This window comes from Hypomesus nipponensis, chromosome 24 (genome assembly GCF_054491055.1).
Source record: "Hypomesus nipponensis isolate SF chromosome 24, ASM5449105v1, whole genome shotgun sequence".
In the NCBI taxonomy this organism is placed as follows: Eukaryota; Metazoa; Chordata; class Actinopteri; order Osmeriformes; family Osmeridae; genus Hypomesus; species Hypomesus nipponensis.
Window position 1 is genome coordinate 11,359,558 of NC_140384.1, and position 21,841 is coordinate 11,381,398.

The 21,841-nt window shown below is 44.8% G+C and overlaps 4 protein-coding genes across 6 annotated transcripts; 1 reads left to right on the forward strand and 3 right to left on the reverse strand.

The window, feature by feature from the left end:
- Nucleotides 1-1,276: 1,276 nt before the first annotated feature.
- Nucleotides 1,277-7,391, forward strand: znf367 (zinc finger protein 367). Its single transcript, XM_084690656.1, has 5 exons — nt 1,277-2,039; nt 3,020-3,170; nt 4,115-4,234; nt 4,553-4,691; nt 5,340-7,391. Exons 1-5 carry the CDS (start codon nt 1,761-1,763, stop codon nt 5,593-5,595), a joined length of 945 nt encoding a protein of 314 aa, XP_084546782.1. The 5' UTR covers nt 1,277-1,760; the 3' UTR covers nt 5,596-7,391.
- Nucleotides 7,387-12,308, reverse strand: slc35d2 (solute carrier family 35 member D2). 3 transcript variants are annotated; one of them, XM_084690653.1, is made up of 12 exons: nt 12,083-12,308; nt 11,852-11,885; nt 11,633-11,719; nt 11,448-11,515; nt 10,045-10,116; nt 9,826-9,894; nt 8,934-9,036; nt 8,643-8,735; nt 8,460-8,527; nt 8,279-8,357; nt 8,057-8,139; nt 7,387-7,922 (listed from the first exon to the last, which is right to left on the reverse strand). In XM_084690653.1, exons 1-12 carry the CDS (start codon nt 12,205-12,207, stop codon nt 7,787-7,789), a joined length of 1,017 nt encoding a protein of 338 aa, XP_084546779.1. In that variant the 5' UTR covers nt 12,208-12,308; the 3' UTR covers nt 7,387-7,786. The 3 variants fall into 3 exon arrangements, with proteins under 3 accessions (XP_084546779.1, XP_084546781.1, XP_084546780.1); XM_084690655.1 differs by having other exon boundaries at nt 11,633-11,728; nt 12,083-12,160; XM_084690654.1 differs by lacking the exon at nt 10,045-10,116.
- Nucleotides 12,309-13,987: 1,679 nt separating this feature from the next.
- Nucleotides 13,988-15,976, reverse strand: ccl27a (chemokine (C-C motif) ligand 27a). Its single transcript, XM_084690865.1, has 3 exons — nt 15,891-15,976; nt 15,053-15,167; nt 13,988-14,268 (listed from the first exon to the last, which is right to left on the reverse strand). The coding sequence occupies exons 1-3, from the start codon at nt 15,949-15,951 to the stop codon at nt 14,166-14,168; spliced, it is 279 nt and encodes a 92-aa protein (XP_084546991.1). The 5' UTR covers nt 15,952-15,976; the 3' UTR covers nt 13,988-14,165.
- Nucleotides 15,977-17,665: 1,689 nt separating this feature from the next.
- Nucleotides 17,666-21,772, reverse strand: avp (arginine vasopressin). Its single transcript, XM_084690304.1, has 3 exons — nt 20,732-21,772; nt 19,186-19,390; nt 17,666-18,300 (listed from the first exon to the last, which is right to left on the reverse strand). Exons 1-3 carry the CDS (start codon nt 20,849-20,851, stop codon nt 18,128-18,130), a joined length of 498 nt encoding a protein of 165 aa, XP_084546430.1. The 5' UTR covers nt 20,852-21,772; the 3' UTR covers nt 17,666-18,127.
- Between the last annotated feature and the right edge of the window lie 69 nt (nt 21,773-21,841).

The window sequence follows — 21,841 nt, forward strand, 5'->3', positions numbered from 1 at the left end:
CCAGGGCCAGGGCTCCTGTTGGTGGTATGTAGCATAGCTGGGAGTAGCTACCGGTGATTTGGATAAACCTCAGATAGCAGAGTAGTGCATGTACCATTATGCTTACCAGGAGGCCTGCTGTAACTTCATGTCGGTGGTACTGGAAATGAACTGGCATTTAGTACTGGAACTAACTACTGTGGGATTGCTAAAAAAGCAATAGTATGCTGACAGTCGGAAATGACTGGGAACTAGAAAGACGACATTTTGCGGTATTTCACGCATTCTAACACCGTTGCAACGTGTTGTCATAGACAGTACTGCGTACGACCATTTTAATGAGTCACAAATATACAGAATGGCTCAAATAAACAGTACAAATTAGAGCTTTACTGTTGAGACGAGGTGCTGCCATCTTGGATTTCCTCCGACTTCCCGTCTTAGTTTTAGAGCAGCTCTTTACCACTGCCACCAAGTGGTTCACCTTCAGAACTGCACTTGTAATGCTCACATGACACTACCGGCCCTTAAAACCCCGTTCCATAGGGCTGCGCTTTACCATCGCCATCTGGTGGTTTACTGGGAGAACTACACCTGTAATGGTCACAGTAAACCACTAGATGGCGGTATTAAAGAGCAGCCCAAGGGCGCTGTCGAAATCGGAACTCTCTTGGAGGATGTATTGGATTTATATAAATAATTATTAAACTTCACTTATAGCAGTGTGTTTAACATAGCGAAAATGAGCAGCGTAACATATGGTGAACATTATCACAAAATATTACGCTAAATGATTGTCTCTGCTTGTCATTTGGCGCTCCATACTGGCTTTTATCCAAAGCAACATTCAAAGAAAGAACATCAGAAAAGCAGGGATAAGTGAATAGTTCAGTACTTCAATTTTTGCACCATAAGCTTTCAAACCTATCTGGCTATCTCTCCAAATCTGCACAAATGGTGCTTTGTTTCTGAGTCGTTTCCATTGGACAGATAAATTACGTAACTTTGGCGCCTTTGAGTCATTCCTTCCCTTTAAATTAAACATAAAACGTAACAACATAAAGCTTTTGCGCGCGCGGGAGAGAGTCGCCCCGTTTTATGTCCAATCCGCGCGTACTTTACAATTGTGCCGCATCCGCCCTTTCGTTTCATTGGTCGAATCCAGGTACAGTCCCGCTCTGGACTGGTGTGCAACGTTGCTATTTGTCAATCTTGGTTGTCAATCCAGAAGAGCGCGCTGTGGAGTTTCAAACCTCATTGGATAAAACGTCCTAACCAACTATGTTCAGAGCCTGAACATTGGTTACTGTGGTTACCCAGTTTGGGACTTTCCTCTCCTTTGGATCATATTATAGGTCATTTCCCACCCATGTGGTAAGCGCGTTTAATATCCTCTCAACTGATTTGTTAAATAAACCGCCCAGGCGCGCTTTGCAACGCGGGAAAGACTTTGAGAAAGCGCACACTAGGAAAGCTGCTCTGTCAGAAAGAACGGCGCCCACCAGGCTGTAACTACATATCGAATGTAGTCTAACGTTCTACTGTCTTTTGGGAATTGTAGCGCGTTTTTTTTTATCAAGTTAGAAATGAATATTTTTACTCCAGATTGAATTGGAGTAATTTTCGGAATTATTTCCGTTCGCTGGATTTGTAAGACTTTTTTCGAAACCTCAACGGTTGACCAAAAGACATGAATGCATGTATGGCGTGTGATTAACATTAAGGGTAATCTTTGGCTCTTTCGGATTTTAAAGCTTCTCAGACCTATTTGAAATTCAACGATGGCTGAGAACAAGCAACCGCAGGTTATTTTTTGCAACGATTCTCCTAAAAGGGTTTTGGTGTCTGTCATCAAAACCACTCCGATGAAACCGAGGAAGAGCGAGTCGTTAATTCCGACCAGCCCCGGATTCAGTGACTTCATGGTGTACCCGTGGAAGTGGGGAGAGAATGCACACAACGTGACCCTCAGCCCCGGATCCGTGAACGGGGCAGACTCACCGACTGGAACCAACACCGCGAGCGAGGCTGAACTGGCGGCTTTGCCGGATGCCTTGAAGGTGGGTTCGTGTGGTTGTGACTGCGGGGAATAAAGTTATAAGCAACTGGAAGGGCAGCTGCCAGACTGTTAGTTGTGCATGACTCACTTGTGTTCACGGTAGTAGCTTTAGGTAGCATAGAAGGGATTTTTTTCCCACTGTAACCACGTTAAACATCACTGCTACACGATGATGCAACTGGAGGCAACACATCTGCCTATTCTGCCCCCAAAAGTGTAACCTATTATTACGATAGGCGACGTCAAAAATTTGAATGAATTAATGTTTACGCACGCATCATAAGTGCTTCGTGAAAACGCCCGCGCTTATGGGTGTGACATGATGGTTTTTAAACCCCAACTACTTCCTACTGTAGCAGCTGCTCCTTAGTCGCGCGCCAAAAATCCAACCGGATGTGCATAAAATGAATGAATGTGTTGGTGAAGGTGACCTGCTCTTAACCGAAACCGCGAGAAGTTCATTGAAGCACGTGGTCTAGTCCATGTTAAGTAAGAAATTATTGATAAGTTTGCATGTAACAGTAATATATCATAACATGTGCAGGTCCACCTACATTTAATCTCAAATTGCTGCAATGGCAACTTCGTTTTGCTTTTAAATACTGTGGCTCATAAATGCTCATATTATAAGATATGATTAAAGTATGGATCTGAAGCAAAGTTCCATGATACCTGTGCGTTTCCTGTTTGTGACCTGTGTGTTTCCTGTTTGGAACCTGTGTGTTTCCTGTTTGTGACCTGTGTGTTTCCTGTTTGTGACCTGTGTGTTTCCTGTTTGGAACCTGTGTGTTTCCTGTTTGTGACCTGTGTGTTTCCTGTTTGGAACCTGTGTGTTTCCTGTTTGGAACCTGTGTGTTTCCTGTTTGGAACCTGTGTGTTTCCTGTTTGTGACCTGTGTGTTTCCTGTTTGTGACCTGTGTGTTTCCTGTTTGGAACCTGTGTGTTTCCTGTTTGTGACCTGTGTGTTTCCTGTGTGAGCAGGACGGGAGCCGGCGAGGGCGCCCGCGGGCTGAGACGGTCAGGGAGCTCATCAACGAGGGAGAGACGTCGTCCAGCCGCATCCGCTGCAACATCTGTCACCGAGTGTTCCCCAGGGAGAAGAGTTTACAGGCCCACAAGAGGACTCACACAGGTGAGGGAGAGATGAGGGAGGAACATCAGTACCAGCTGTAATAGTGTTTCCAGTGTGTTAGTGTTTCCAGTGTGTTAGTGTTTCCAGTGTGTTAGTGTTTCCAGTGTGTTAGTGTTGACAGTGTGTTAGTGTTGACAGTGTGTTTGAGTGTTTCCAGTGTGTTAGTGTTGACAGTGTGTTGTGTTGACAGTGTGTTAGTGTTTCCTGTGTGTTAGTGTTTCCAGTGTGTTAGTGTTGACAGTGTGTTTGAGTGTTTCCAGTGTGTTTGAGTGTTTCCAGTGTGTTAGTGTTGACAGTGTGTTTGAGTGTTTCCAGTGTGTTAGTGTTGACAGTGTGTGAGTGTTGACAGTGTGTTAGTGTTGACAGTGTGTTTGAGTGTTTCCAGTGTGTTAGTGTTGACAGTGTGTGAGTGTTGACAGTGTGTTAGTGTTGACAGTGTGTTTGAGTGTTTCCAGTGTGTTAGTGTTGACGGTGTGTTGTGTTGACAGTGTGTTAGTGTTGACAGTGTGTTTGAGTGTTTCCAGTGTGTTAGTGTTGACGGTGTGTTGTGTTGACAGTGTGTTAGTGTTGACAGTGTGTTTGAGTGTTTCCAGTGTGTGAGTGTTGACAGTGTGTTGTGTTGACAGTGTGTTTGAGTGTTTCCAGTGTGTTAGTGTTGACAGTGTGTTAGTGTTGACAGTGTGTTTGAGTGTTTCCAGTGTGTTAGTGTTGACAGTGTGTTAGTGTTTCCAGTGTGTTAGTGTTGACAGTGTGTTGTGTTGACAGTGTGTTTGAGTGTTTCCAGTGTGTTTGAGTGTTTCCAGTGTGTTAGTGTTGACAGTGTGTTTGAGTGTTTCCAGTGTGTTAGTGTTTCCAGTGTGATAGTGTTTCCAGTGTGTTAGTGTTGACAGTGTGTTTGAGTGTTTCCAGTGTGTTAGTGTTGACAGTGTGTTGTGTTTGACCAGGAGAGAGGCCCTACCTGTGTGACTACCCAGAGTGTGGGAAGGCCTTCGTCCAGAGCGGCCAGCTGAAGACCCACCAGAGGCTGCACACGGGAGAGAAGCCCTTCATCTGCTCCGAGAAGGGTGAGCACACAACCACAATACACACACAACCAGAAAACACACACAACCACAATACACACAAGCAGAATACGTCTGGTTCCCCGGGAGAAGCTGACACCTACTCCTCTCTAACCCTGTCCTCTCTAACCCTGTCCTCTCTGACCCTGTCCTCTCTAACCCTGTCCTCTCTGACCCTGTCCTCTCTAACTCTGTCCTCTCTAACCCTGTCCTCTCTGACCCTGTCCTCTCTGACCCTGTCCTCGCTGACCCTGTCCTCTCTGACCCTGTCCTCTCTGACCCTGTCCTCTCTAACCCTGTCCTCCCTGACCCTGTCCTCAGGCTGCGGAAGCCGCTTTACCCACGCCAACCGCCACTGTCCCAAGCACCCGTACTCCCGGCTGCGCAGACAGGAGCCCAGCGACGGCACCGGCAGGGCTCCGGCCGCTGACAACAAGGCTGTGGCCGAATGGCTGGCTAGGTGAGGGAGGGGGACTGCTGTGTGTGGAGGTGACTGCTGTGTGTGTGGAGGTGACTGCTGTGTGTGTGGAGGTGAATGCTGTGTGTGTGGAGGTGAATGCTGTGTGTGTGGAGGTGACTGCTGTGTGTGTGGAGGTGACTGCTGTGTGTGGGTGACTTGTGTGCGTGGAGTTGACTAGTGTGTGTGGGTGACTTGTGTGCGTGGAGTTGACTGCTGTGTGTGGGCGTGACTACTGTGTGGGGTGACTAGTGTTTATCTGAGGATGACTAGTGTTTATCTGGGGGTGACTCTAGTGTTTATCTGGGGGTGACTCCAGTGTTTATCTGGGGTGACTAGTGTTTATCTGGGGGGACTCTAGTGTTCATCTGAGGGTGACTCTAGTGTTTGTCTGGGGGTGACTCTAGTGTTTGTCTGGGGGTGACTCTAGTGTTTGTCTGGGGGTGACTCTAGTGTTTGTCTGGGGGTGACTCTAGTGTTTGTCTGGGGGTGACTCTAGTGTTTATCTGGGGGTGACTAGTGTTTGTCTGGGGGTGACTCTAGTGTTTATCTGGGGGTGACTAGTGTTTGTCTGGGGGTGACTAGTGTTTGTCTGGGGGTGACTAGTGTTTGTCTGGGGGTGACTCTAGTGTTTATCTGGGGGTGATGCAGGTACTGGCAGACGAGAGAGCAGCGCACCCCTGTGCCAGCCAGGGGGAAACCCCAGAGCGCGGGCAGCGTGGAGGACCAGGAGCAGAAGGACCCGCTGGACTTCCTGCAGTCTGACGAGGAGAACGGCGAGGAGGAGCCAGCGGAGGACGAGAAGACCAGCGGGGGCGGGGCCGCCAGGCGCCGTCTCCAAGAGCAACGAGAGCGTCTCCATGGCGCCCTGGCACTCATTGAGCTGGCCAACAATCTGTCTCCTTAAAGCCCCGCCCACTTCCTGGTCAAGAGACCCCCCTCCCCTAACCCTCCCCCCTTTGCCCCAGTGCATGCTGGGCGTTCTTAGATGCAAGTCTAGCGAGCGACTTCGCCCAGCTGTCCTGAGCAGGAACACGCTACAGCACCTTACTCACCTCCACAGTTCTCCTTACTAGGATGTTAGGATATGAAGAATGTCTATTCTCACACCTGCCTTTTGAAGACAGCAAATGAGGATCATTTAAAAAAAGAAAATTCGGTTCAGTTTTGTTTGCACTTTGTTTGGTGAGCGAGTGATCTTCCTTTTGTTTGTGTGTGAGGGTGTGTGAGGGTGTGTGAGGGTGTGTGTGGGTGTGTGTTTTTATGATGGATGTATATATGGAGCTCAGAGAGACAGGGTCGACCCACGGCACAATGGGCCGTATATCCATAGTGTGATGGGCCGTATCTCCATAGTGTGATGGGCCGTATCTCCATAGTGTGATGGGCCGTATCTCCATAGTGTGACATCCTCGACTGTGCTTCCTTTGCTCCATGTGCTTTGGGTTTGCAACCAAGAATCACATCTGGCCACAGTGACGCGACTTCAGGCCCTGGTCTGTCTGAGAAGGAGTCTAGGAAGGAGAGGAAACCAGCGAGGGTGTACCTGGTGGACAATTGAGATGCAGCTGCTGTCACAGTGAGGAGAGGTTGTCATTGCAAGCCTAATCTGAAATACCCTTTCACCCTAACCTGATATCACATAGCACTCAGCTCCACCCACACCAACACCCAGACCAGTAGCTGTATAGTAATAGGTTGCCATCTCTTATATTAAAAGACTGCAGCCAGACTGCGATATCGCCCGTGGCCTCCAGGGGAGCACAGAAAGGGCGTTTCTCAGAAGCGTTTTGATTACGATATTTATTGCATCATGTTTGTTTTATTTGATACTGTTTTCATGAGGAATTTCAACATTTTAGGGTCTGATTCACATTTGTCTGGTTTGGTGTGACCATCTAATCAAACTTTCCTCAGTGTTAAACAACAGAACCAGTTTAACTCGTCATTAATTGCAGTTCCATTGTTTGACAAAGATAATCATAGGAACTAGAAGCTCATTAGTTCCTGTGTGGGACAAAGTTAGATTCTTGAGACATTTATCCACCAGTTCAGTTGAAATCATTGTCCCCTCACTTTTGCCTCTGTGGGTTAAGCTTGCAATGGAGCAGAAATGTCTGACTTGGATAGAAAAATGGCGCTTGTTTCTGCTGAAAGTAAGCTTTTTCCTTTCCTTTTGTATTTTTTGAAACACTACATATTTTAACATTGTTCGTAAGCATTTATATTAACTGGCCTATTGTAATTTGGAGGTTTTGAGAAAAAAAATGAATCTGTATATTGAATTGGCTAAAATCCTTAGTTTTCCAGAGTTCAGTGACCATTGTGCAAAACTGGGAGATAATTAAATTGTTGATAATTGCAAAAACCAAATATTAGTTATATAGGGTTATAATATTTTTTATTATTACCCTAGAATTTTATATTAGTGTATTTCTAACCCTTTTGTTTATTGTTAAATAAATATATTTGGCCGATAATATATACCATGATGTATTAGACTAGGCTTCACATAATCTGAGCGCTGGAATTAATATTTCTAGATACTTATGAAATTCAGATTTCCCTCCCCTGTATAGAGTCAGATGTGTGCTTGGCATCGATAAGGAAAGTTCTCGCTTGCTCTGTAGAAGTAACATACACATATTCAGTTAAAATCCACAACTGTTGGTACTTACTGGTCTTCAATAAAAAAACATTTATCAAGACCCTAAGAGCCTATTTCTCTCCCTTTTTTTAATAGTTGTTCATTCTTTTTGTCTGTTAAGTTCAATAATGTGAACAAAAATAACAAAATACAGTGCTATTTCAGACTACCGGGCAAACTCAAAACCATCGTTATGCACAACCCCCTCCCAAGACATGAACAGTCAGAGGAACAAACAGTTTTGATAAATGTTCAGAGGGAATCGTCGCTAAGCAACAACTAAAACATCCCACAGTCACCCCAATATGGAGCAGTGTCATAAATATGTGTGTGAAGCACCAATCAAGTCACAGTATGTGAAGGACAACCAATCAAAGCATAGGATCGGGTGAGATAACCAATCTTGTGTTTTGTAGATATTTAGGTATCACGTATTTCTGGCCTTTCTAGATCATTTGATAGGCAGACGGTGTGTAGAAGGTTGTGTGACGAGGACGTTGATGTTGACACTGGAGTTGGTTGGTGGCGGCGCGGAGGCTGCTGGGACGGTGAAGGTCAGGTAGGCGTAGACCAGCCCACCTGACATGCTGACAACACAGGAAACAGCTGCTCAGGTAACCAAGTACAAACAACGTCTAAAGTGTGGGTGGACAGTTTCACTCTAAACAGGCGGCTCCATAGTTCCCTAAAGCAGAAGACGCTGACTTGGTTTAGTTCTCACCAGATGTTCAGACCCAGGAAGTTAGTCCAGGAGAACAGGTAGTCTCCGCCTACGAACATGCCGATGTAGGCCACAGCTATGTTCTAGGGAGACACACCTGAACTTGAGTCCTGTGTTTGTGTGAATTTGCTTGTGCATATGTTCACACACTCCAGCACTCTGTCACACACACATACAAACACACACACACCCGCTCACACACGTACACTCTCACACACTTACTTTGATAGCTCCCACCACCGTGGTTGTCAGTGCTGAGTTGTAGTGGCTGCAGACCACAATAGAGTACATCAGCACAAACCTGCAACAGAGACAACCATGAACCACTCATGAACCATGAACCACTCTTGAACCATGAACCACTCATGAACCACACAAAGGAAGGAAGCAGACAGGTCCTTACCCCATAAAACAAGACAACAAGAAGCAGAAGACAAATGTAGCTCTCAGCCAGTCGTCAAATGAGATGGCCTGGTCAACACAAAGACAATCATGCTGTCACAGCTACACACACACACAGAGCTAACCACTAGTCGAGCTGACAGCTGGACACACACACACACACACTGTCTGTGGGATTGTTTACCTTCTCAAGGTCCCCTGTAAAGGCGCTAGCCAAAAGAGTGGGGATGACGATGAGGACCGCGTTGTAAAACAGGACGCCATATTTCCCAAGACCCTTCACAGAAAACACACCATCATGTTGCCTTGTAGGCTAGACAGATTCTGTAAACCACATGATGCTATAGTACATTGTAACTTGAACATGGGACCTTTTGACCTGCAGTCAAATGTTCTACCACTGAGCTGCACCCTCCCTACCCCTGACCCCTGCTCTGACCCCTGACTCTGATTCCTTGCTGGGGGAGAAGCGTACCTCAGTGCCCAGCTTCTTCTTGGTGTACACGCCACTGGCAGCCGTGAAGGCATCGTTCAGGAGGATGAAGGTGTAGGCTTCCACATCAAATGCCAGGTCAGAGCTACAGAAGAGAAGTCAAGGGTCAGGGGTCAGGACAGGGCTTAGTCTTGTAGAAGTTATTGTACTGCCAATGGGTTAGGGGTCACATCCTCAGACCACCTGCAGACGTGGACAGGACTGCAGAGTTCTGATGTTCACTTATACAATAACAACACAATACAATAACAACAACAGTTTTTCCTTGAAACAGATCCAGTCTTAAAGCGCTGCATTCTTGTGCTGGGTGTGTGTTTATCTGTCTGACACCAGCGCTCCCTCTCCTCTCTAACCCTGTCCTCTCTGACCCTGTCCTCTCTGACCCTGTCCTCTCTGACCCTGTCCTCTCTGACCCTGTCCTCTATGACCCTGTCCTCTCTGACCCTGTCCTCTCTGACCCTGTCCTCTCTGACCCTGTCCTCTATGACCCTGTCCTCTCTGACCCTGTCCTCTCTGACCCTGTCCTCTCTGACCCTGTCCTCTCTGACCCTCTCCTCTCTAACCCTGTCCTCTCTGACCCTGTCCTCTCTGACCCTGTCCTCTCTGACCCTGTCCTCTCTGACCCTGTCCTCTATGACCCTGTCCTCTCTGACCGTGTCCTCTCTAACCCTGTCCTCTCTAACCATGTCCTCCCTGACCCTGTCCTCTATGACCCTGTCCTCTCTAACCGTGTCCTCTCTGACCCTGTCCTCTCTAACTCTGTCCTTTCTGACCCTGTCCTCTCTAACCCTGTCCTCTCTAACCCTGTCCTCTCTAACCATGTCCTCTCTAACCCTGTCCTCTCTAACCATGTCCTCCCTGGCTGTGTGTCTACCTGGCTGCCACCAGCGCTCCCAGCACGATGGTCACCACGCTGAGGACGAGGCTGCGAGGAAAGCTTTTCCTGAGGAAGAAAAACACAATCAGAATACACGCACACACACAGTTTACACGCACACACACATGCACAGTTTACACACACACACACACAGTCTACACAGCCTGGCCGCCCTGAACCCCTACATTAGAAAGCCGGAACCAGAGAACCACCAACCTCAGCACACTCGCCTCCATGACCATCGTCATCAATATGGTGAATTTCCTGAGCACGGTGAACATGGGTAAACTGCAGAAGATCAAAGTGAGTCAGCTTAATAATAATAACAACAACCAATTAGAAGCCAGTTCATCAAGAGTGATGTTCTGCAGTCAAATGCTCTCCCACTGAGTTGTAAGCATTTTACCACATCAGGGAGCAGTGTTGGGGTCGTTAAAAAAAAGTAATAGATTACACATTACTAGTTACTTTTTTTTAAAGTAATGCTCTACTTTACAAGATTACTCACTGCTGAAAGTAACTAGTTACACTACTAGTTACATTACTTTTGGATTACTCCCTAACATCACCTGAGATGCACTTGCCATATAACAATATATGTACCATATATATGCCCAAATCAACTCAAATTGTTATTCTAACAAGGACAGATATCTATTTTATGCTTTTTAATATCACAAAGCTGACAAAAAAGTTGTTAACATCAACCTAAAAGTTGTCAAGCATAACAAGGCTACAGTAGGCCTATTGTCAGTAAGCAAAATGTCTCAAAATAAAATAATACTTAAAACTTGAAATGGCAACATTTCCTCCTCTATGTATGCTGCTACAAGCCTGTTTACAACCTCTGCTTTGGTAACCTGCTGTTTAAAGTCAAGTCGTGGCTGCTTGGCTGGTGTCAGCAGCAATGGCAATGGCAACCTTTTTTCGGCGTCAGTGTCACTCAGGGTCCGGGGATCTATAGCTACTAGTCTTAAGTTAGCATGTTGCCGTTGAAGATGCTTTGACATATTAGAGGTTGTGTTCGCGTCGGTGGAGAGGTGTTTTTGGCGTGGGCACAATGTACATTGTACAATTACTTTTTTGTACTTTCGCGCAACTAATAGGAAGTAATGTGCATACCTCCGTGTATCAAAAAACGCCCTAAGCGGCTCTGCCATTCTTGTTTGGCCTCTTGAACTCTGGGGCTAAGTCAAGGGACGAGTGTTACGCAAACACATCCTACTGTAAAGGGAAAATTGAATTGTTGTTTTTTTCTCCTCCCGATATGCGATTACTGAAGTTATCAACAGTAATGCGTTACATTACTGCGTTACAGTAATTTTGTAAGTTACTTTGTAACGCGTTACCCCCAACACTGTCAGGGTGTAATATATTTAGATTTGTGTCGGGCAAAGTAGATATATTAAGATTTGACCTGCAACTCGACAGGATTGGAAACTTGGCAGTAAAAGGATTATGTTTAGGGTTGACCTAAACCTTGAGGGTTTAGGTTGGTTGAGGGGTAGTTCTATGGGCGTATGTGAAGCCCTCTGTGACATGCTTGCGTGTAAAAAGGGCTATACAAATACATTTGATTTGATTTGATTATGTTTAGAATCTGGGAAAAGTAGGCCTACCTGAGTTTCTTGGTGCTCGCCAGCCCTGTGATGTGATTTCCAACATATAGAAGCGGAAGAGGGAAAATCTGTCAAATAAATGTAATGTATTTAGTTTCTATACATGCCTGTCCATAGTTACACCTACTATGCCGCAGCTTTTGTGTTGTGATAATAATATTACAGTTGAATGAAAAACGACTTACTTTGATGAAAATACTTCTGTCAAAATCTTGGAAATTAACAATGTTGTTCTTTTTGGCAGCATACAGGATGACTATGGTGGTGAGCATCTAGGAAAACTTTGATATTGTTTAATTTCATAATTTCCTTATTTATTATCGATTTCATTTTACATGTGTGATGAACTTGGCCGACAGTGTGCGTCTCCATGATAACATGTTTAACAGAGACCGCAGGCTCACCTGGCCAATCCCCAGAAACAGGTAGGAAGGAAACCTACACACCAGAGTATAGTAAGTTACGGGTGTCAATGTGGGGTAGGTAGGCAACAAAGGATCTGGGATATAGGTCGAACGTTCATTCAGCACATTTTACACCTACTTGACCGTTTACCGATCGACTGTACGGTTAATCACGGATGCCTACAGTAGCCTAGAGCGCTTGTAATTAGTCAAGGGTTATTAATTTCTCACCTGAAATTTGTAAGAATAGTTTTGTTCACAACAGTGATAAGAAACGAACTGCCGGCGTAGAACGCTGCGGATACAAACTTCAAAATCCCGGAGTGTTCTGGTTCGAGAGTTGTCTTGAGAGACATGTTGAAATTCTAAAAGGTTGAGTTAAATAATTGCTTCCTGTTCAGTTTAGCTGTCGTGTAGCTTATTCACAAGCCTCCGTTGTAGTCTCTGATGGGATTGTTTCAACAAAAAGAGGAGGCGGGTCTGTCCAGCTCCCAAGAGAGACATTGCATAATTCTGACCGTTTGAGGAAGTTTGTTATTAACCGAACATGAAAACTGGGAACTAGTCAACTACCCACCTTTAGGTCAACATGATGTGCCAAAAACGTACAACGTGGAACATTTAGATTTTAATATATATCTTGGTGCATACATCTATGGATTTCACGTTATTTATATAAAGTAGATTTTGTTTTGCGCAGGGAATTTATACTAAATACATTTATACTCATCAATCAGGATGAACATGAAAAACATTCTAAGAAGCTTGCATGCTACTACCTTCTCCACATAGGGGCGCCAGCGGATCGTGTCTGCTAATGGTACTGCTGAAAGCGTCTCGACATGGCCTCAATACTTGATTGGAAAGTGACTTGTATCCACTAATACTGTAATTTCTTTAGTCTGTAAATAGTCTATATAATTAAGTCAGAAATCTTTCAAATGTAGCCTATAGTTACGGTCAATTATTTTTTATATTTTCATTTGATCTACATATAATGCAAATCTGGTGATTTCAGTTATCGGACGCTTCTAGAGGATTCAGATGGCTGAGTGGTGAGGGAGTCGGGCTAGTAGTCAGAAGGTTGCTGGATCGATTCCCCGCTATGCAAAATGACGTTGTGTCCGAGGGTTAGACTGGCCCTCGGACTCAACACCCTGATACCCTACTTGCCTTGGGGGGGAATGTCCCTGTACTTACTTTAAGTCACTCTGGATGAGTGTCTGCTAAATGACTAAACGTTAATGTACGTAAATGAACATTCCCTTCCATTTTGGATGATTGCTTGAAGGGTTGGTATTTGTAGTCAAGTTTGAACCCTTTTAGCCTCAAGTAAATCACATATCAATCCTGTTCATCATGTCAGGTGGTATCTTAAAAATGTTTTTTACATCCATCAGAAATTCCCAGCGACATTCACATCATTTATTCCAAGGTGATCCTTCTTCCTGATAAAGTCTTAACATCTTATCAGCTGCCGGCGCCTTAAGGCAGCTACAGGGGAGGGCAAAGGCTGATCCGAACGTTTGGTTTTGTTTTTACTGCTTGCCGGTAAATCAGAGATTTCTGAAAGGTGTAATTACAGACAAACTGAAAATCCAACAACCGGTTTACGCGTCAACATTCTTACTTCTGCGCACGAGGACAATAGTGAGATTGTTATTGTAACTTTTTTTTGAAAGTGACAGAGAAAGGCAGGGAGGGTGAAGAGATGACATGCAGGAAATGGCCCTGTCTGGAATTGAACCAGGGCCCCTGCAGTAAGGCCTCAGCCCTCGGCTCCACAAGCTAGTGAGCCCCTGAACTGAGGCTGAATTCCTTCAGCCTATTTGATTTGTTGCTTTTACAGAATGACATTAGCAGGACACAAGTCTGGTTCCCCCAGAGCTGACAAGGGAGACCCTCTATCTGATATGGCCTATCAGGTCACGTCTATCAGGTCACGTGACCCTCTATCTGATGTGGCCTATCAGGTCACGTCTATCAGGTCACGTGACCCTCTATCTGATATGGCCTATCAGAGTCAGTCTGTGTCTGGTGTGAAACTCTTCCTCCGTGGGTGTGTAGAGGATTAAGCTGGGGTGAGTTAGGCTTCACTTACTCTGCTTCATTCTTTGTAATTTGTTTTAATCAAGTTTAATTTGTTTGGTAAGTATCTTTGCATAGTACAGAGTGAACACAATAACAGTTGACTACATTGCATACACGTCCATTTGGAAATACCAACATATTATGGTGAAGGACTGTATAAATGACAACACCTCAAAGACGGTATAAGTTCAGTATAAAGACAGTTTAAGTAACAAAGTTCTCTCTAGTTCCTCCTCTTTTTTTGTTTGCGACGCTTCTTCCTCACATCCATCAGCCTCTTCCACACACTCAGTGGAGCGCAGACCTTCTTACCGTCCAGGTACAAGCTGTGGACCACCAAGAAGAACACCAGATCACCCAACTGGCTTCATCCCAACAGATCATTAAAAAAGGTGTCCTTATGGTTCCTAACACAACAGATCCTGTGTTATACTGCTGTGCTGAGCAGGACAGAAACAGTATCACAGTGACTGCTGTGCTGAGCAGATACAGTATCAGTGACTGCTGTGCTGAGCAGGACAGAGACAGTATCACAGTGACTGCTGTGCTGAGCAGAGACAGTATCACAGTGAATGCTGTGCTGAGCAGGATAGAGACAGGATCACAGTGACTGCTGTGCTGAGCAGAGACAGTATCACAGTGACTGCTGTGCTGAGCAGAGACAGTATCACAGTGACTGCTGTGCTGAGCAGAGACAGTATCACAGTGACTGCTGTGCTGAGCAGAGACCGTATCAGTGACTGCTGTGCTGAGCAGGACAGACACAGTATCACAGTGACTGCTGTGCTGAGCAGGACAGAGACAGTATCACAGTGACTGCTGTGCTGAGCAGAGACAGTATCACAGTGACTGCTGTGCTGAGCAGAGACAGTATCACAGAGACTGCTGTGCTCAGCAGGACAGAGACAGTATCACAGTGACTGCTGTGCTGAGCAGAGACAGTATCACAGTGACTGCTGTGCTGAGCAGAGACAGTATCACAGTGACTGCTGTGCTGAGCAGGACAGAGACAGTATCACAGTGACTGCTGTGCTGAGCAGAGACAGTATCAGTGACTGCTGTGCTGAGCAGGATAGAGACAGTATCAGTAAAGCAGCCAGCATCACTCACATCAGAGCCTTGATCTGGCAGATTCCATCATCTTGTTGTGCCGTATGCTTCACTCTCTTCAGCATCTTGTTAGAAATGTTCTTGGAGACCGTCACGCAACACTTAGGGATGGCAGCTGCAACCAACAAGCAGGTTTGAAGGGTTTTGTGTTTTTAATAAATAGACACTATGTTTATAGCAAAGCAATGTTTTATACCACGAGATGTTTGAGTTGCCCAACTTACAACTTCTCTAAACAAAGCTTGAGACTCACATACCTACTGTCAGTAGGTACACACACATACCTAACAGTCAAACATGCTGAGACAAATTCTTTTAATTGAATGTCTGGATTACCAAAGTTGTAAATCAACCGGAACAGCCAGTCAGTCACACAGGAATTTCCATGCCCACACTCACACACACGCATGCACGCACGCTTACATTAAAGAAAGCATGTTGATTAGGACATATCAAATATATCTCACCCACAAAACTATATAAAGTTTTAATACACTAGATGTGTGTACAGCATTTTTAATCTTTCTCTTCTTATAAAACGGTCAACGTAACTTTAACAATCCACTAACTTGTTAACAAGCAGGTGGTGGATTGAGTTGTTTTTGCTCTTGCTCTTAGCACACAGTTCTTCTGGCATGTTCAGTAACTGATGTTTGAGACTTCAAGACGTTTCACTAAACTTTCTCGCACAACTTGAAACCCATACATTCCCCCCCCCCCCCACACACACACACACACACACACACACACACACACACACACACACACACACACACACACACACACACACACACACACACACACACACACACACACACACACACACACAGGTTCTTACCCTGTGAGGAGATGAGCAGAGCACACAGGCAGAGCCTCAGCAGCACCATCTTCAGCTCCATGATGACCAGTGATCCAGCAAGACGCTCTCACGCTTAAATACCTCCACACACCACACACATCCCTCCCAGCCCTAAACACACTCCTTTAAGCACTCTCACACACACACCATAATGTGTGTCTTTCTCACACAGTTTTTATACCGTCTCTGCATCAGTGCAAAGGTATTAGGGTAAAGAATGAACTTTATTTTGGTGTGTGACATTGTTGACTCAACCTTTCCTAGCCTAATCCCATGTTATCTTTGGAGAAAACAGGTCTGGGGCCTATTCCATAAAGGCCGCTCAAAAAAGCTTGACTTAAAGTCCTAAACCAAACTTGAATAAGTTTAATTAGTCAAGCGGGGCTTAAGCGGTTCCATAAAGGCCAATTTCAGCTCACGCAGTCCTACTAATTCAAGTCAGATATACGTAGTCAAGCTAATTGCGCGTGCACCCTATTTTTTAACAGCCCGAGAGGTAAAACATGGATCATACAATCCACCATGGCAAAAGCAATGCACACGGCCACATGACTTCTTCCAGGAAGAACGTTCCCTTTAAATCGTGTACAATGAAAGCTCCCTCATCCACCTCTTCAATCAATGTAAAATGACACGCCATGATTGACGTCGTGAAAGTAGACCTTTGTTGATTAAAAAATACCCTCTAAACTAATCTAAATTGACTTTTTTTGACATTGTTTAAAATAGCCAACTATTAATTAAAACATTATCCAGTAGCCTAGTGCTAACTTTTTAACATGGGTTTTGTGTCGGGGAAATGGGGGGCGGATTTAGGTTCGTTTTGCAATTGTAGGCTACTGTTAACTATTATATTGCTATGATAAATATACTCGGATAATTAAGATTGAGATGTAGGCCTATGCCTGATGCTTGAAATCACAAACTAACATCCATACATTTAACGGCTATGGTGCGTAGCCTATTAAAGCATTGTTCATCATTGTTTAATGCATTAGGCTAAATGTTGTAGCCTATGTAGGCTATTTACGTTGATTTTCTATCAATGTTGAACTGATGAGAATAAGAAAATGAGAATATACGTGGTAAAACATCGTCTTCCCGTTGGGTCAGTGTTACAGGGACGTCTGGTTAAGCACCAAGTCACGCCAAGCATGACAGTTAGTCTGACCCTGACCAGACTAGTTTCGTAGCCTAAGTTGCCATAGTAACCGAGTTCGAACTACGTTGAGCTAGCTTTATGGAACCGAATGAACAAGAAATGAGTCCGACTAACTGACCAGTCTGGCTTATTCGGTAAACTCGCTTTATAGAACAGGCCTCTGGACAGTTTAAATAAGTAAACAACACTTGTTTAATTTATATCAGTGCTCATCATGCAGTGTGCATCATGAAATAAAAGGAGGTTTTTAGTTTTTTTTATAAATGAATGGTTCTTGGCTTTGTTGGACAGACTGTTTGAAAAGACAACTTCACTTCATTAAGGAGGCTTTTGGTACATGTTTTATCTTATCACGGTTGGTTTGGGGTTTGGCACAGTTTCCCTTCTAACTTGTTCATCGCTGAGCAGAGATGATCTTGGCACTACATCTTAAGAGCTGCTGGTCTTACACGCTGATTAGTCACAGCTTCACTGATGACACACGACAACTGAAAAACACATTTCCTACATCTGCCTCACATACAGACGTTATTAGGCAATCATAAAACTGTCCACACGAGAATACTCAGAAAACACTGAGTCTTGAGTCTGATTAGCGGTGACGTCTTTTATTATTGTCGAGGCCCCTGTTCTCTAACCAAACCACAACCTTACAGAAGCTTGACAGTTATCCAAAGTTTCATTTACTGTTCAAAAAGACTGCAAACCCAGTCAGTACCTATACTATAGACCTCAGTGATGACATCTTTAACATCAATGTCAATTCAAGGAGAAAATTCAAAAATAATCATACAACATACATATTGTTTTTGGGATATTTCTATAAATGTGGCAACTGTTCATATAGTCTGGCTTCATATAGCCCATATCCTACACGGAGAGTAGCCATATTTACAGGATTAAGGTTCCAATACTTCTATAACAGTTCATGTCTTATGTGGATCTTTTTTTAAATCTACATAATACTAAATAATACTCGTGTTCCATCCACACTGACAGCAAAGCTGAGAGGGTGGTCTGGGTCAAGGGGCAGGGTTACCAGGGTTACCAGGGTTTACCAGGGTTTACCAGGGAGCACGTCAGTATGCACTGCCCCCCTGGTGGTGAGATGCAGTAGGCGCACGAGCAGCTGTCCTGGTGAGGAGGAGGAAGAGGAGGAGGAGGAGGAGGAGGAGGAGGGGGGAAGTCCACTCTCTGTCACGCAGTCTGCATCCACTACGCAGCTCTCTGTCAGCACGTAGAGAACACAAGGAAATAAAGAGTATAATCACATCCCTGTAGTTATAGAGTATAATCACATCCCTGTAGTTAGATGGTAATTACATCCCTCTAGTTATAGAGTATAATCACATCCCTGTAGTTAGATGGTAATCACATCCCTGTAGTTATAGAGCATAATCACATCCCTGTAGTTAGATGGTAATCACATCCCTGTAGTTATAGAGCATAATCACATCCCTGTAGTTAGATGGTAATCACATCCCTGTAGTTATAGAGTATAATCACATCCCTGTAGTTATAGAGTATAATCACATCCCTGTAGTTATAGAGTATAATCACATCCCTGTAGTTATAGAGTATAATCACATCCCTGTAGTTATAGAGTATAATCACATCCCTGTAGTTAGATGGTAATCACATCCCTGTAGTTATAGAGTATAATCACATCCCTGTAGTTAGATGGTAATCACATCCCTGTAGTTATAGAGTATAATCACATCCCTGTAGTTATAGAGTATAATCACATCCCTGTAGTTATAGAGTATAATCACATCCCTGTAGTTATAGAGTATAATCACATCCCTGTAGTTAGATGGTAATCACATCCCTGTAGTTATAGAGTATAATCACATCCCTGTAGTTAGATGGTAATCACATCCCTGTAGTTATAGAGTATAATCACATCCCTGTAGTTATAGAGTATAATCACATCCCTGTAGTTATAGAGTATAATCACATCCCTGTAGTAATCACACTCACTGAAGATCCACTTTCACACACATGTGGATAACTCACATTATATGTCAGTGTGTTTAAATGCCTGAATTCAGACATTACCCAAGTCACTAAACACACACACACCCTCCTAACCCCCAAGAGAGTGTTTGGTACCTGAGTTGCAGCAGACTCCCAGGGCGGCGCAGCGCCCCTCCCGGGTGCCACAGGGTCTCCCTCCTGGCTGGCAGGGGCTGGGCAGCAGGTCCTCCTCCAGGCAGACCAGTGTCTCAGGGGAGCCCAGCCAACAGCCCTGCCCCTCAGCACAGCAGATCCTGGGGCCCAGGCAGCGGCCCTGGGCACCCGGCCCACAGGACAGACACTGCAAAGGACAGGACACTGTCACACCACCAGGACACGGTCACACCACCAGGACACGGTCACACCACCAGGACACGGTCACACCACCAGGACACGGTCACACCACCAGGACACGGTCACACCACCAGGACACGGTCACACCACCAGGACACGGTCACACCACCAGGACACGGTCACACCACCAGGACACTGTCACACCACCAGGACACGGTCACACCACCAGGACACGGTCACACCACCAGGACACGGTCACACCACCAGGACACTGTCACACCACCAGGACACGGTCACACCACCAGGACACGGTCACACCACCAGGACACGGTCACACCACCAGGACACTGTCACACCACCAGGACACGGTCACACCACCAGGACACGGTCACACCACCAGGACACTGTCACACCACCAGGACACGGTCACACCACCAGGACACGGTCACACCACCAGGACACTGTCACACCACCAGGACACGGTCACACCACCAGGACACGGTCACACCACCAGGACACGGTCACACCACAAGGACACTGTCACACCACAAGGACACTGTCACACCACCAGGACACGGTCACACCACCAGGACACGGTCACACCACCAGGACACGGTCACACCACCAGGACACCCACCACACACACTTTATCAAGAAAATTATGTTTAGCTGTGTAAATGTAATTTTGGGGAGTTTCACAAACAATGTCACAGAGGACTTCACAGATGCATTGCAAACTGCACCGAAACCAACCTAAACCCTTAAACAAGACAAAGACAAACTCTTAGGAAAACTCAAACTCTTAGGAAAACTCAAAACAGCAAGAAATCTAAGGAGGATGCACAGAAGTTCACCTTCAAATAAGGGATAGCTTGGCCATGTTCAAAATGTTACTGATTCTGTAGAGTGTAGCTGAGATGTTATTATAGATGCAGTGTGGCTAGTTAATAAGATGTTATTATAGATGCAGTGTGCCTAGTTAATAAGATGTTCTTTTCCACCGTGCCTGCAAGCCAAGATGTGCTTCCTTCACTCTGAAATACTGCTAGACCTCTGCACTTGAGATCCTTGATCATTATCTTCCCATATTCACATTTCTGTCAGTTTAGAAAAGTGGCATATTTTATCAGGACATACAAATAAGTACTTATATGTTTAAAGACAATGTTTCAAATCTTAACTATATGAGACGAGGTGAAGGTGAATACAATCATATTAATATATTCGGTCAGTTTAAAAATATATTTTTAAATTCATCTATGAACCAATAACCAAGAACCAAATGAACTTAACCATGACCAAAATAAATTAAGTAGGCAGAACAAGTATGTATCCAATAAACCCATACCTGTCTGATGCGTGGGTCTTGGAGAGCTCGTTTCCCGCCTCGAGGACAGTTCTGGATGTAGCACGCGGAGGAGAGAGCGAGGAGACCGAGGATGCTCAGAGGGAGTGCGCAGCGTGGCATGGTGACAGCAGTGGACAGATAACACAAGGATCCCAGCTGTTGTCCACTTGGCTGACACACAAGACTGACAACTGCCGGTGGAGATCCTGTACTTATACTGGGGTTGGTTTACTGGACGTCAGTGTTGTCGATACGCAACCTGTGCCCCCACTTCCACACACCCACAGAAGTTTTTTAAATGTATTTACATCCCTTTCAGTTTTGCTTTTTCATAATTAATGATGATCAAACAAAGAATGCCAACTAATAGGCTACAATGGGTTTAGAATCGCTGCCATAGAAATCTACAGACTTTAAATAAGACGGAAAAGAGAGAGAGCGCACGGGGAGGTGAGAGGTTGCCCTTGTGTCTGTTCCTGCATCTGATAAACTCATCTAATTGGTGACTGCTACAAAACAGATTACCTGGAAATATGTGGACCTTATTCAAGGCTGCACCACTATAATGTAGGATAATGTTTATGGCTTATTCATGGCTTGCTTCAAGGCAAAGAAACACAATGTCTTCCGAAAAAAAAACAAGTGACAATTTGACCTAATGATCACAATCCACATGGGATTAAAATTAAATATCAAATGAATAAACTGCGCATAAATAAAACGACAATTGTAAGATCTCACAGGAATATTCTACTGGTGTGTCAAATTGAGTTATATTTTCAATTCTAATGTAAATTGGCGTTTCAATTAGCCAACTATGTTCCAAACAATCTTCTTGTGAGCTAGGCTACTCTAGTGTTCCAGGAATTAACTATGATTAGTGGTTGATTAACTTGTAGAGAACGAAATTAAGCCGTTTGAAAAAGAACCACGAAATGACATGTGCCACTACCTAGACAAAGTGAGGGCTGTGTTTTTGATTGTTCTCTGAAAGTCATTAGTGGCAGATCCTCCCGGCAAGTTAACGGCGTCCAAGTCTAGTGGGTTGTGTGTTATAGTGAAGGTCACTCACTAGTACAAGTTAGACCTTGCGTACCACCACTCACCTTT

Excerpts from the sequence above, each read along its gene's own strand:
- znf367 (XM_084690656.1), top strand. The coding sequence starts at position 1,761 with ATGGCTGAGAACAAGCAACCGCAGGTTATTTTTTGCAACGATTCTCCT. Across the intron at positions 2,040-3,019 it reads CTTTGCCGGATGCCTTGAAG|GACGGGAGCCGGCGAGGGCG; the intron begins GTGGGTTCGTGT and ends CTGTGTGAGCAG. Across the intron at positions 4,692-5,339 it reads GTGGCCGAATGGCTGGCTAG|GTACTGGCAGACGAGAGAGC; the intron begins GTGAGGGAGGGG and ends GGGGTGATGCAG.
- slc35d2 (XM_084690653.1), bottom strand. The coding sequence starts at position 12,207 with ATGTCTCTCAAGACAACTCTCGAACCAGAACACTCCGGGATTTTGAAG. Across the intron at positions 8,736-8,933 it reads AGAAGAAGCTGGGCACTGAG|GGTCTTGGGAAATATGGCGT; the intron begins GTACGCTTCTCC and ends TTTTCTGTGAAG. Across the intron at positions 8,358-8,459 it reads TTGTTGTCTTGTTTTATGGG|GTTTGTGCTGATGTACTCTA; the intron begins GTAAGGACCTGT and ends TCTCTGTTGCAG.
- ccl27a (XM_084690865.1), bottom strand. The coding sequence starts at position 15,951 with ATGGAGCTGAAGATGGTGCTGCTGAGGCTCTGCCTGTGTGCTCTGCTC. Across the intron at positions 15,168-15,890 it reads TCTGCTCATCTCCTCACAGG|CTGCCATCCCTAAGTGTTGC; the intron begins GTAAGAACCTGT and ends TGTTGGTTGCAG. Across the intron at positions 14,269-15,052 it reads TGCCAGATCAAGGCTCTGAT|CTTGTACCTGGACGGTAAGA; the intron begins GTGAGTGATGCT and ends GGTGGTCCACAG.
- avp (XM_084690304.1), bottom strand. The coding sequence starts at position 20,851 with ATGCCACGCTGCGCACTCCCTCTGAGCATCCTCGGTCTCCTCGCTCTC. Across the intron at positions 19,391-20,731 it reads AAGACCCACGCATCAGACAG|TGTCTGTCCTGTGGGCCGGG; the intron begins GTATGGGTTTAT and ends TGTCCTTTGCAG. Across the intron at positions 18,301-19,185 it reads GGGAGTCTGCTGCAACTCAG|AGAGCTGCGTAGTGGATGCA; the intron begins GTACCAAACACT and ends ACGTGCTGACAG.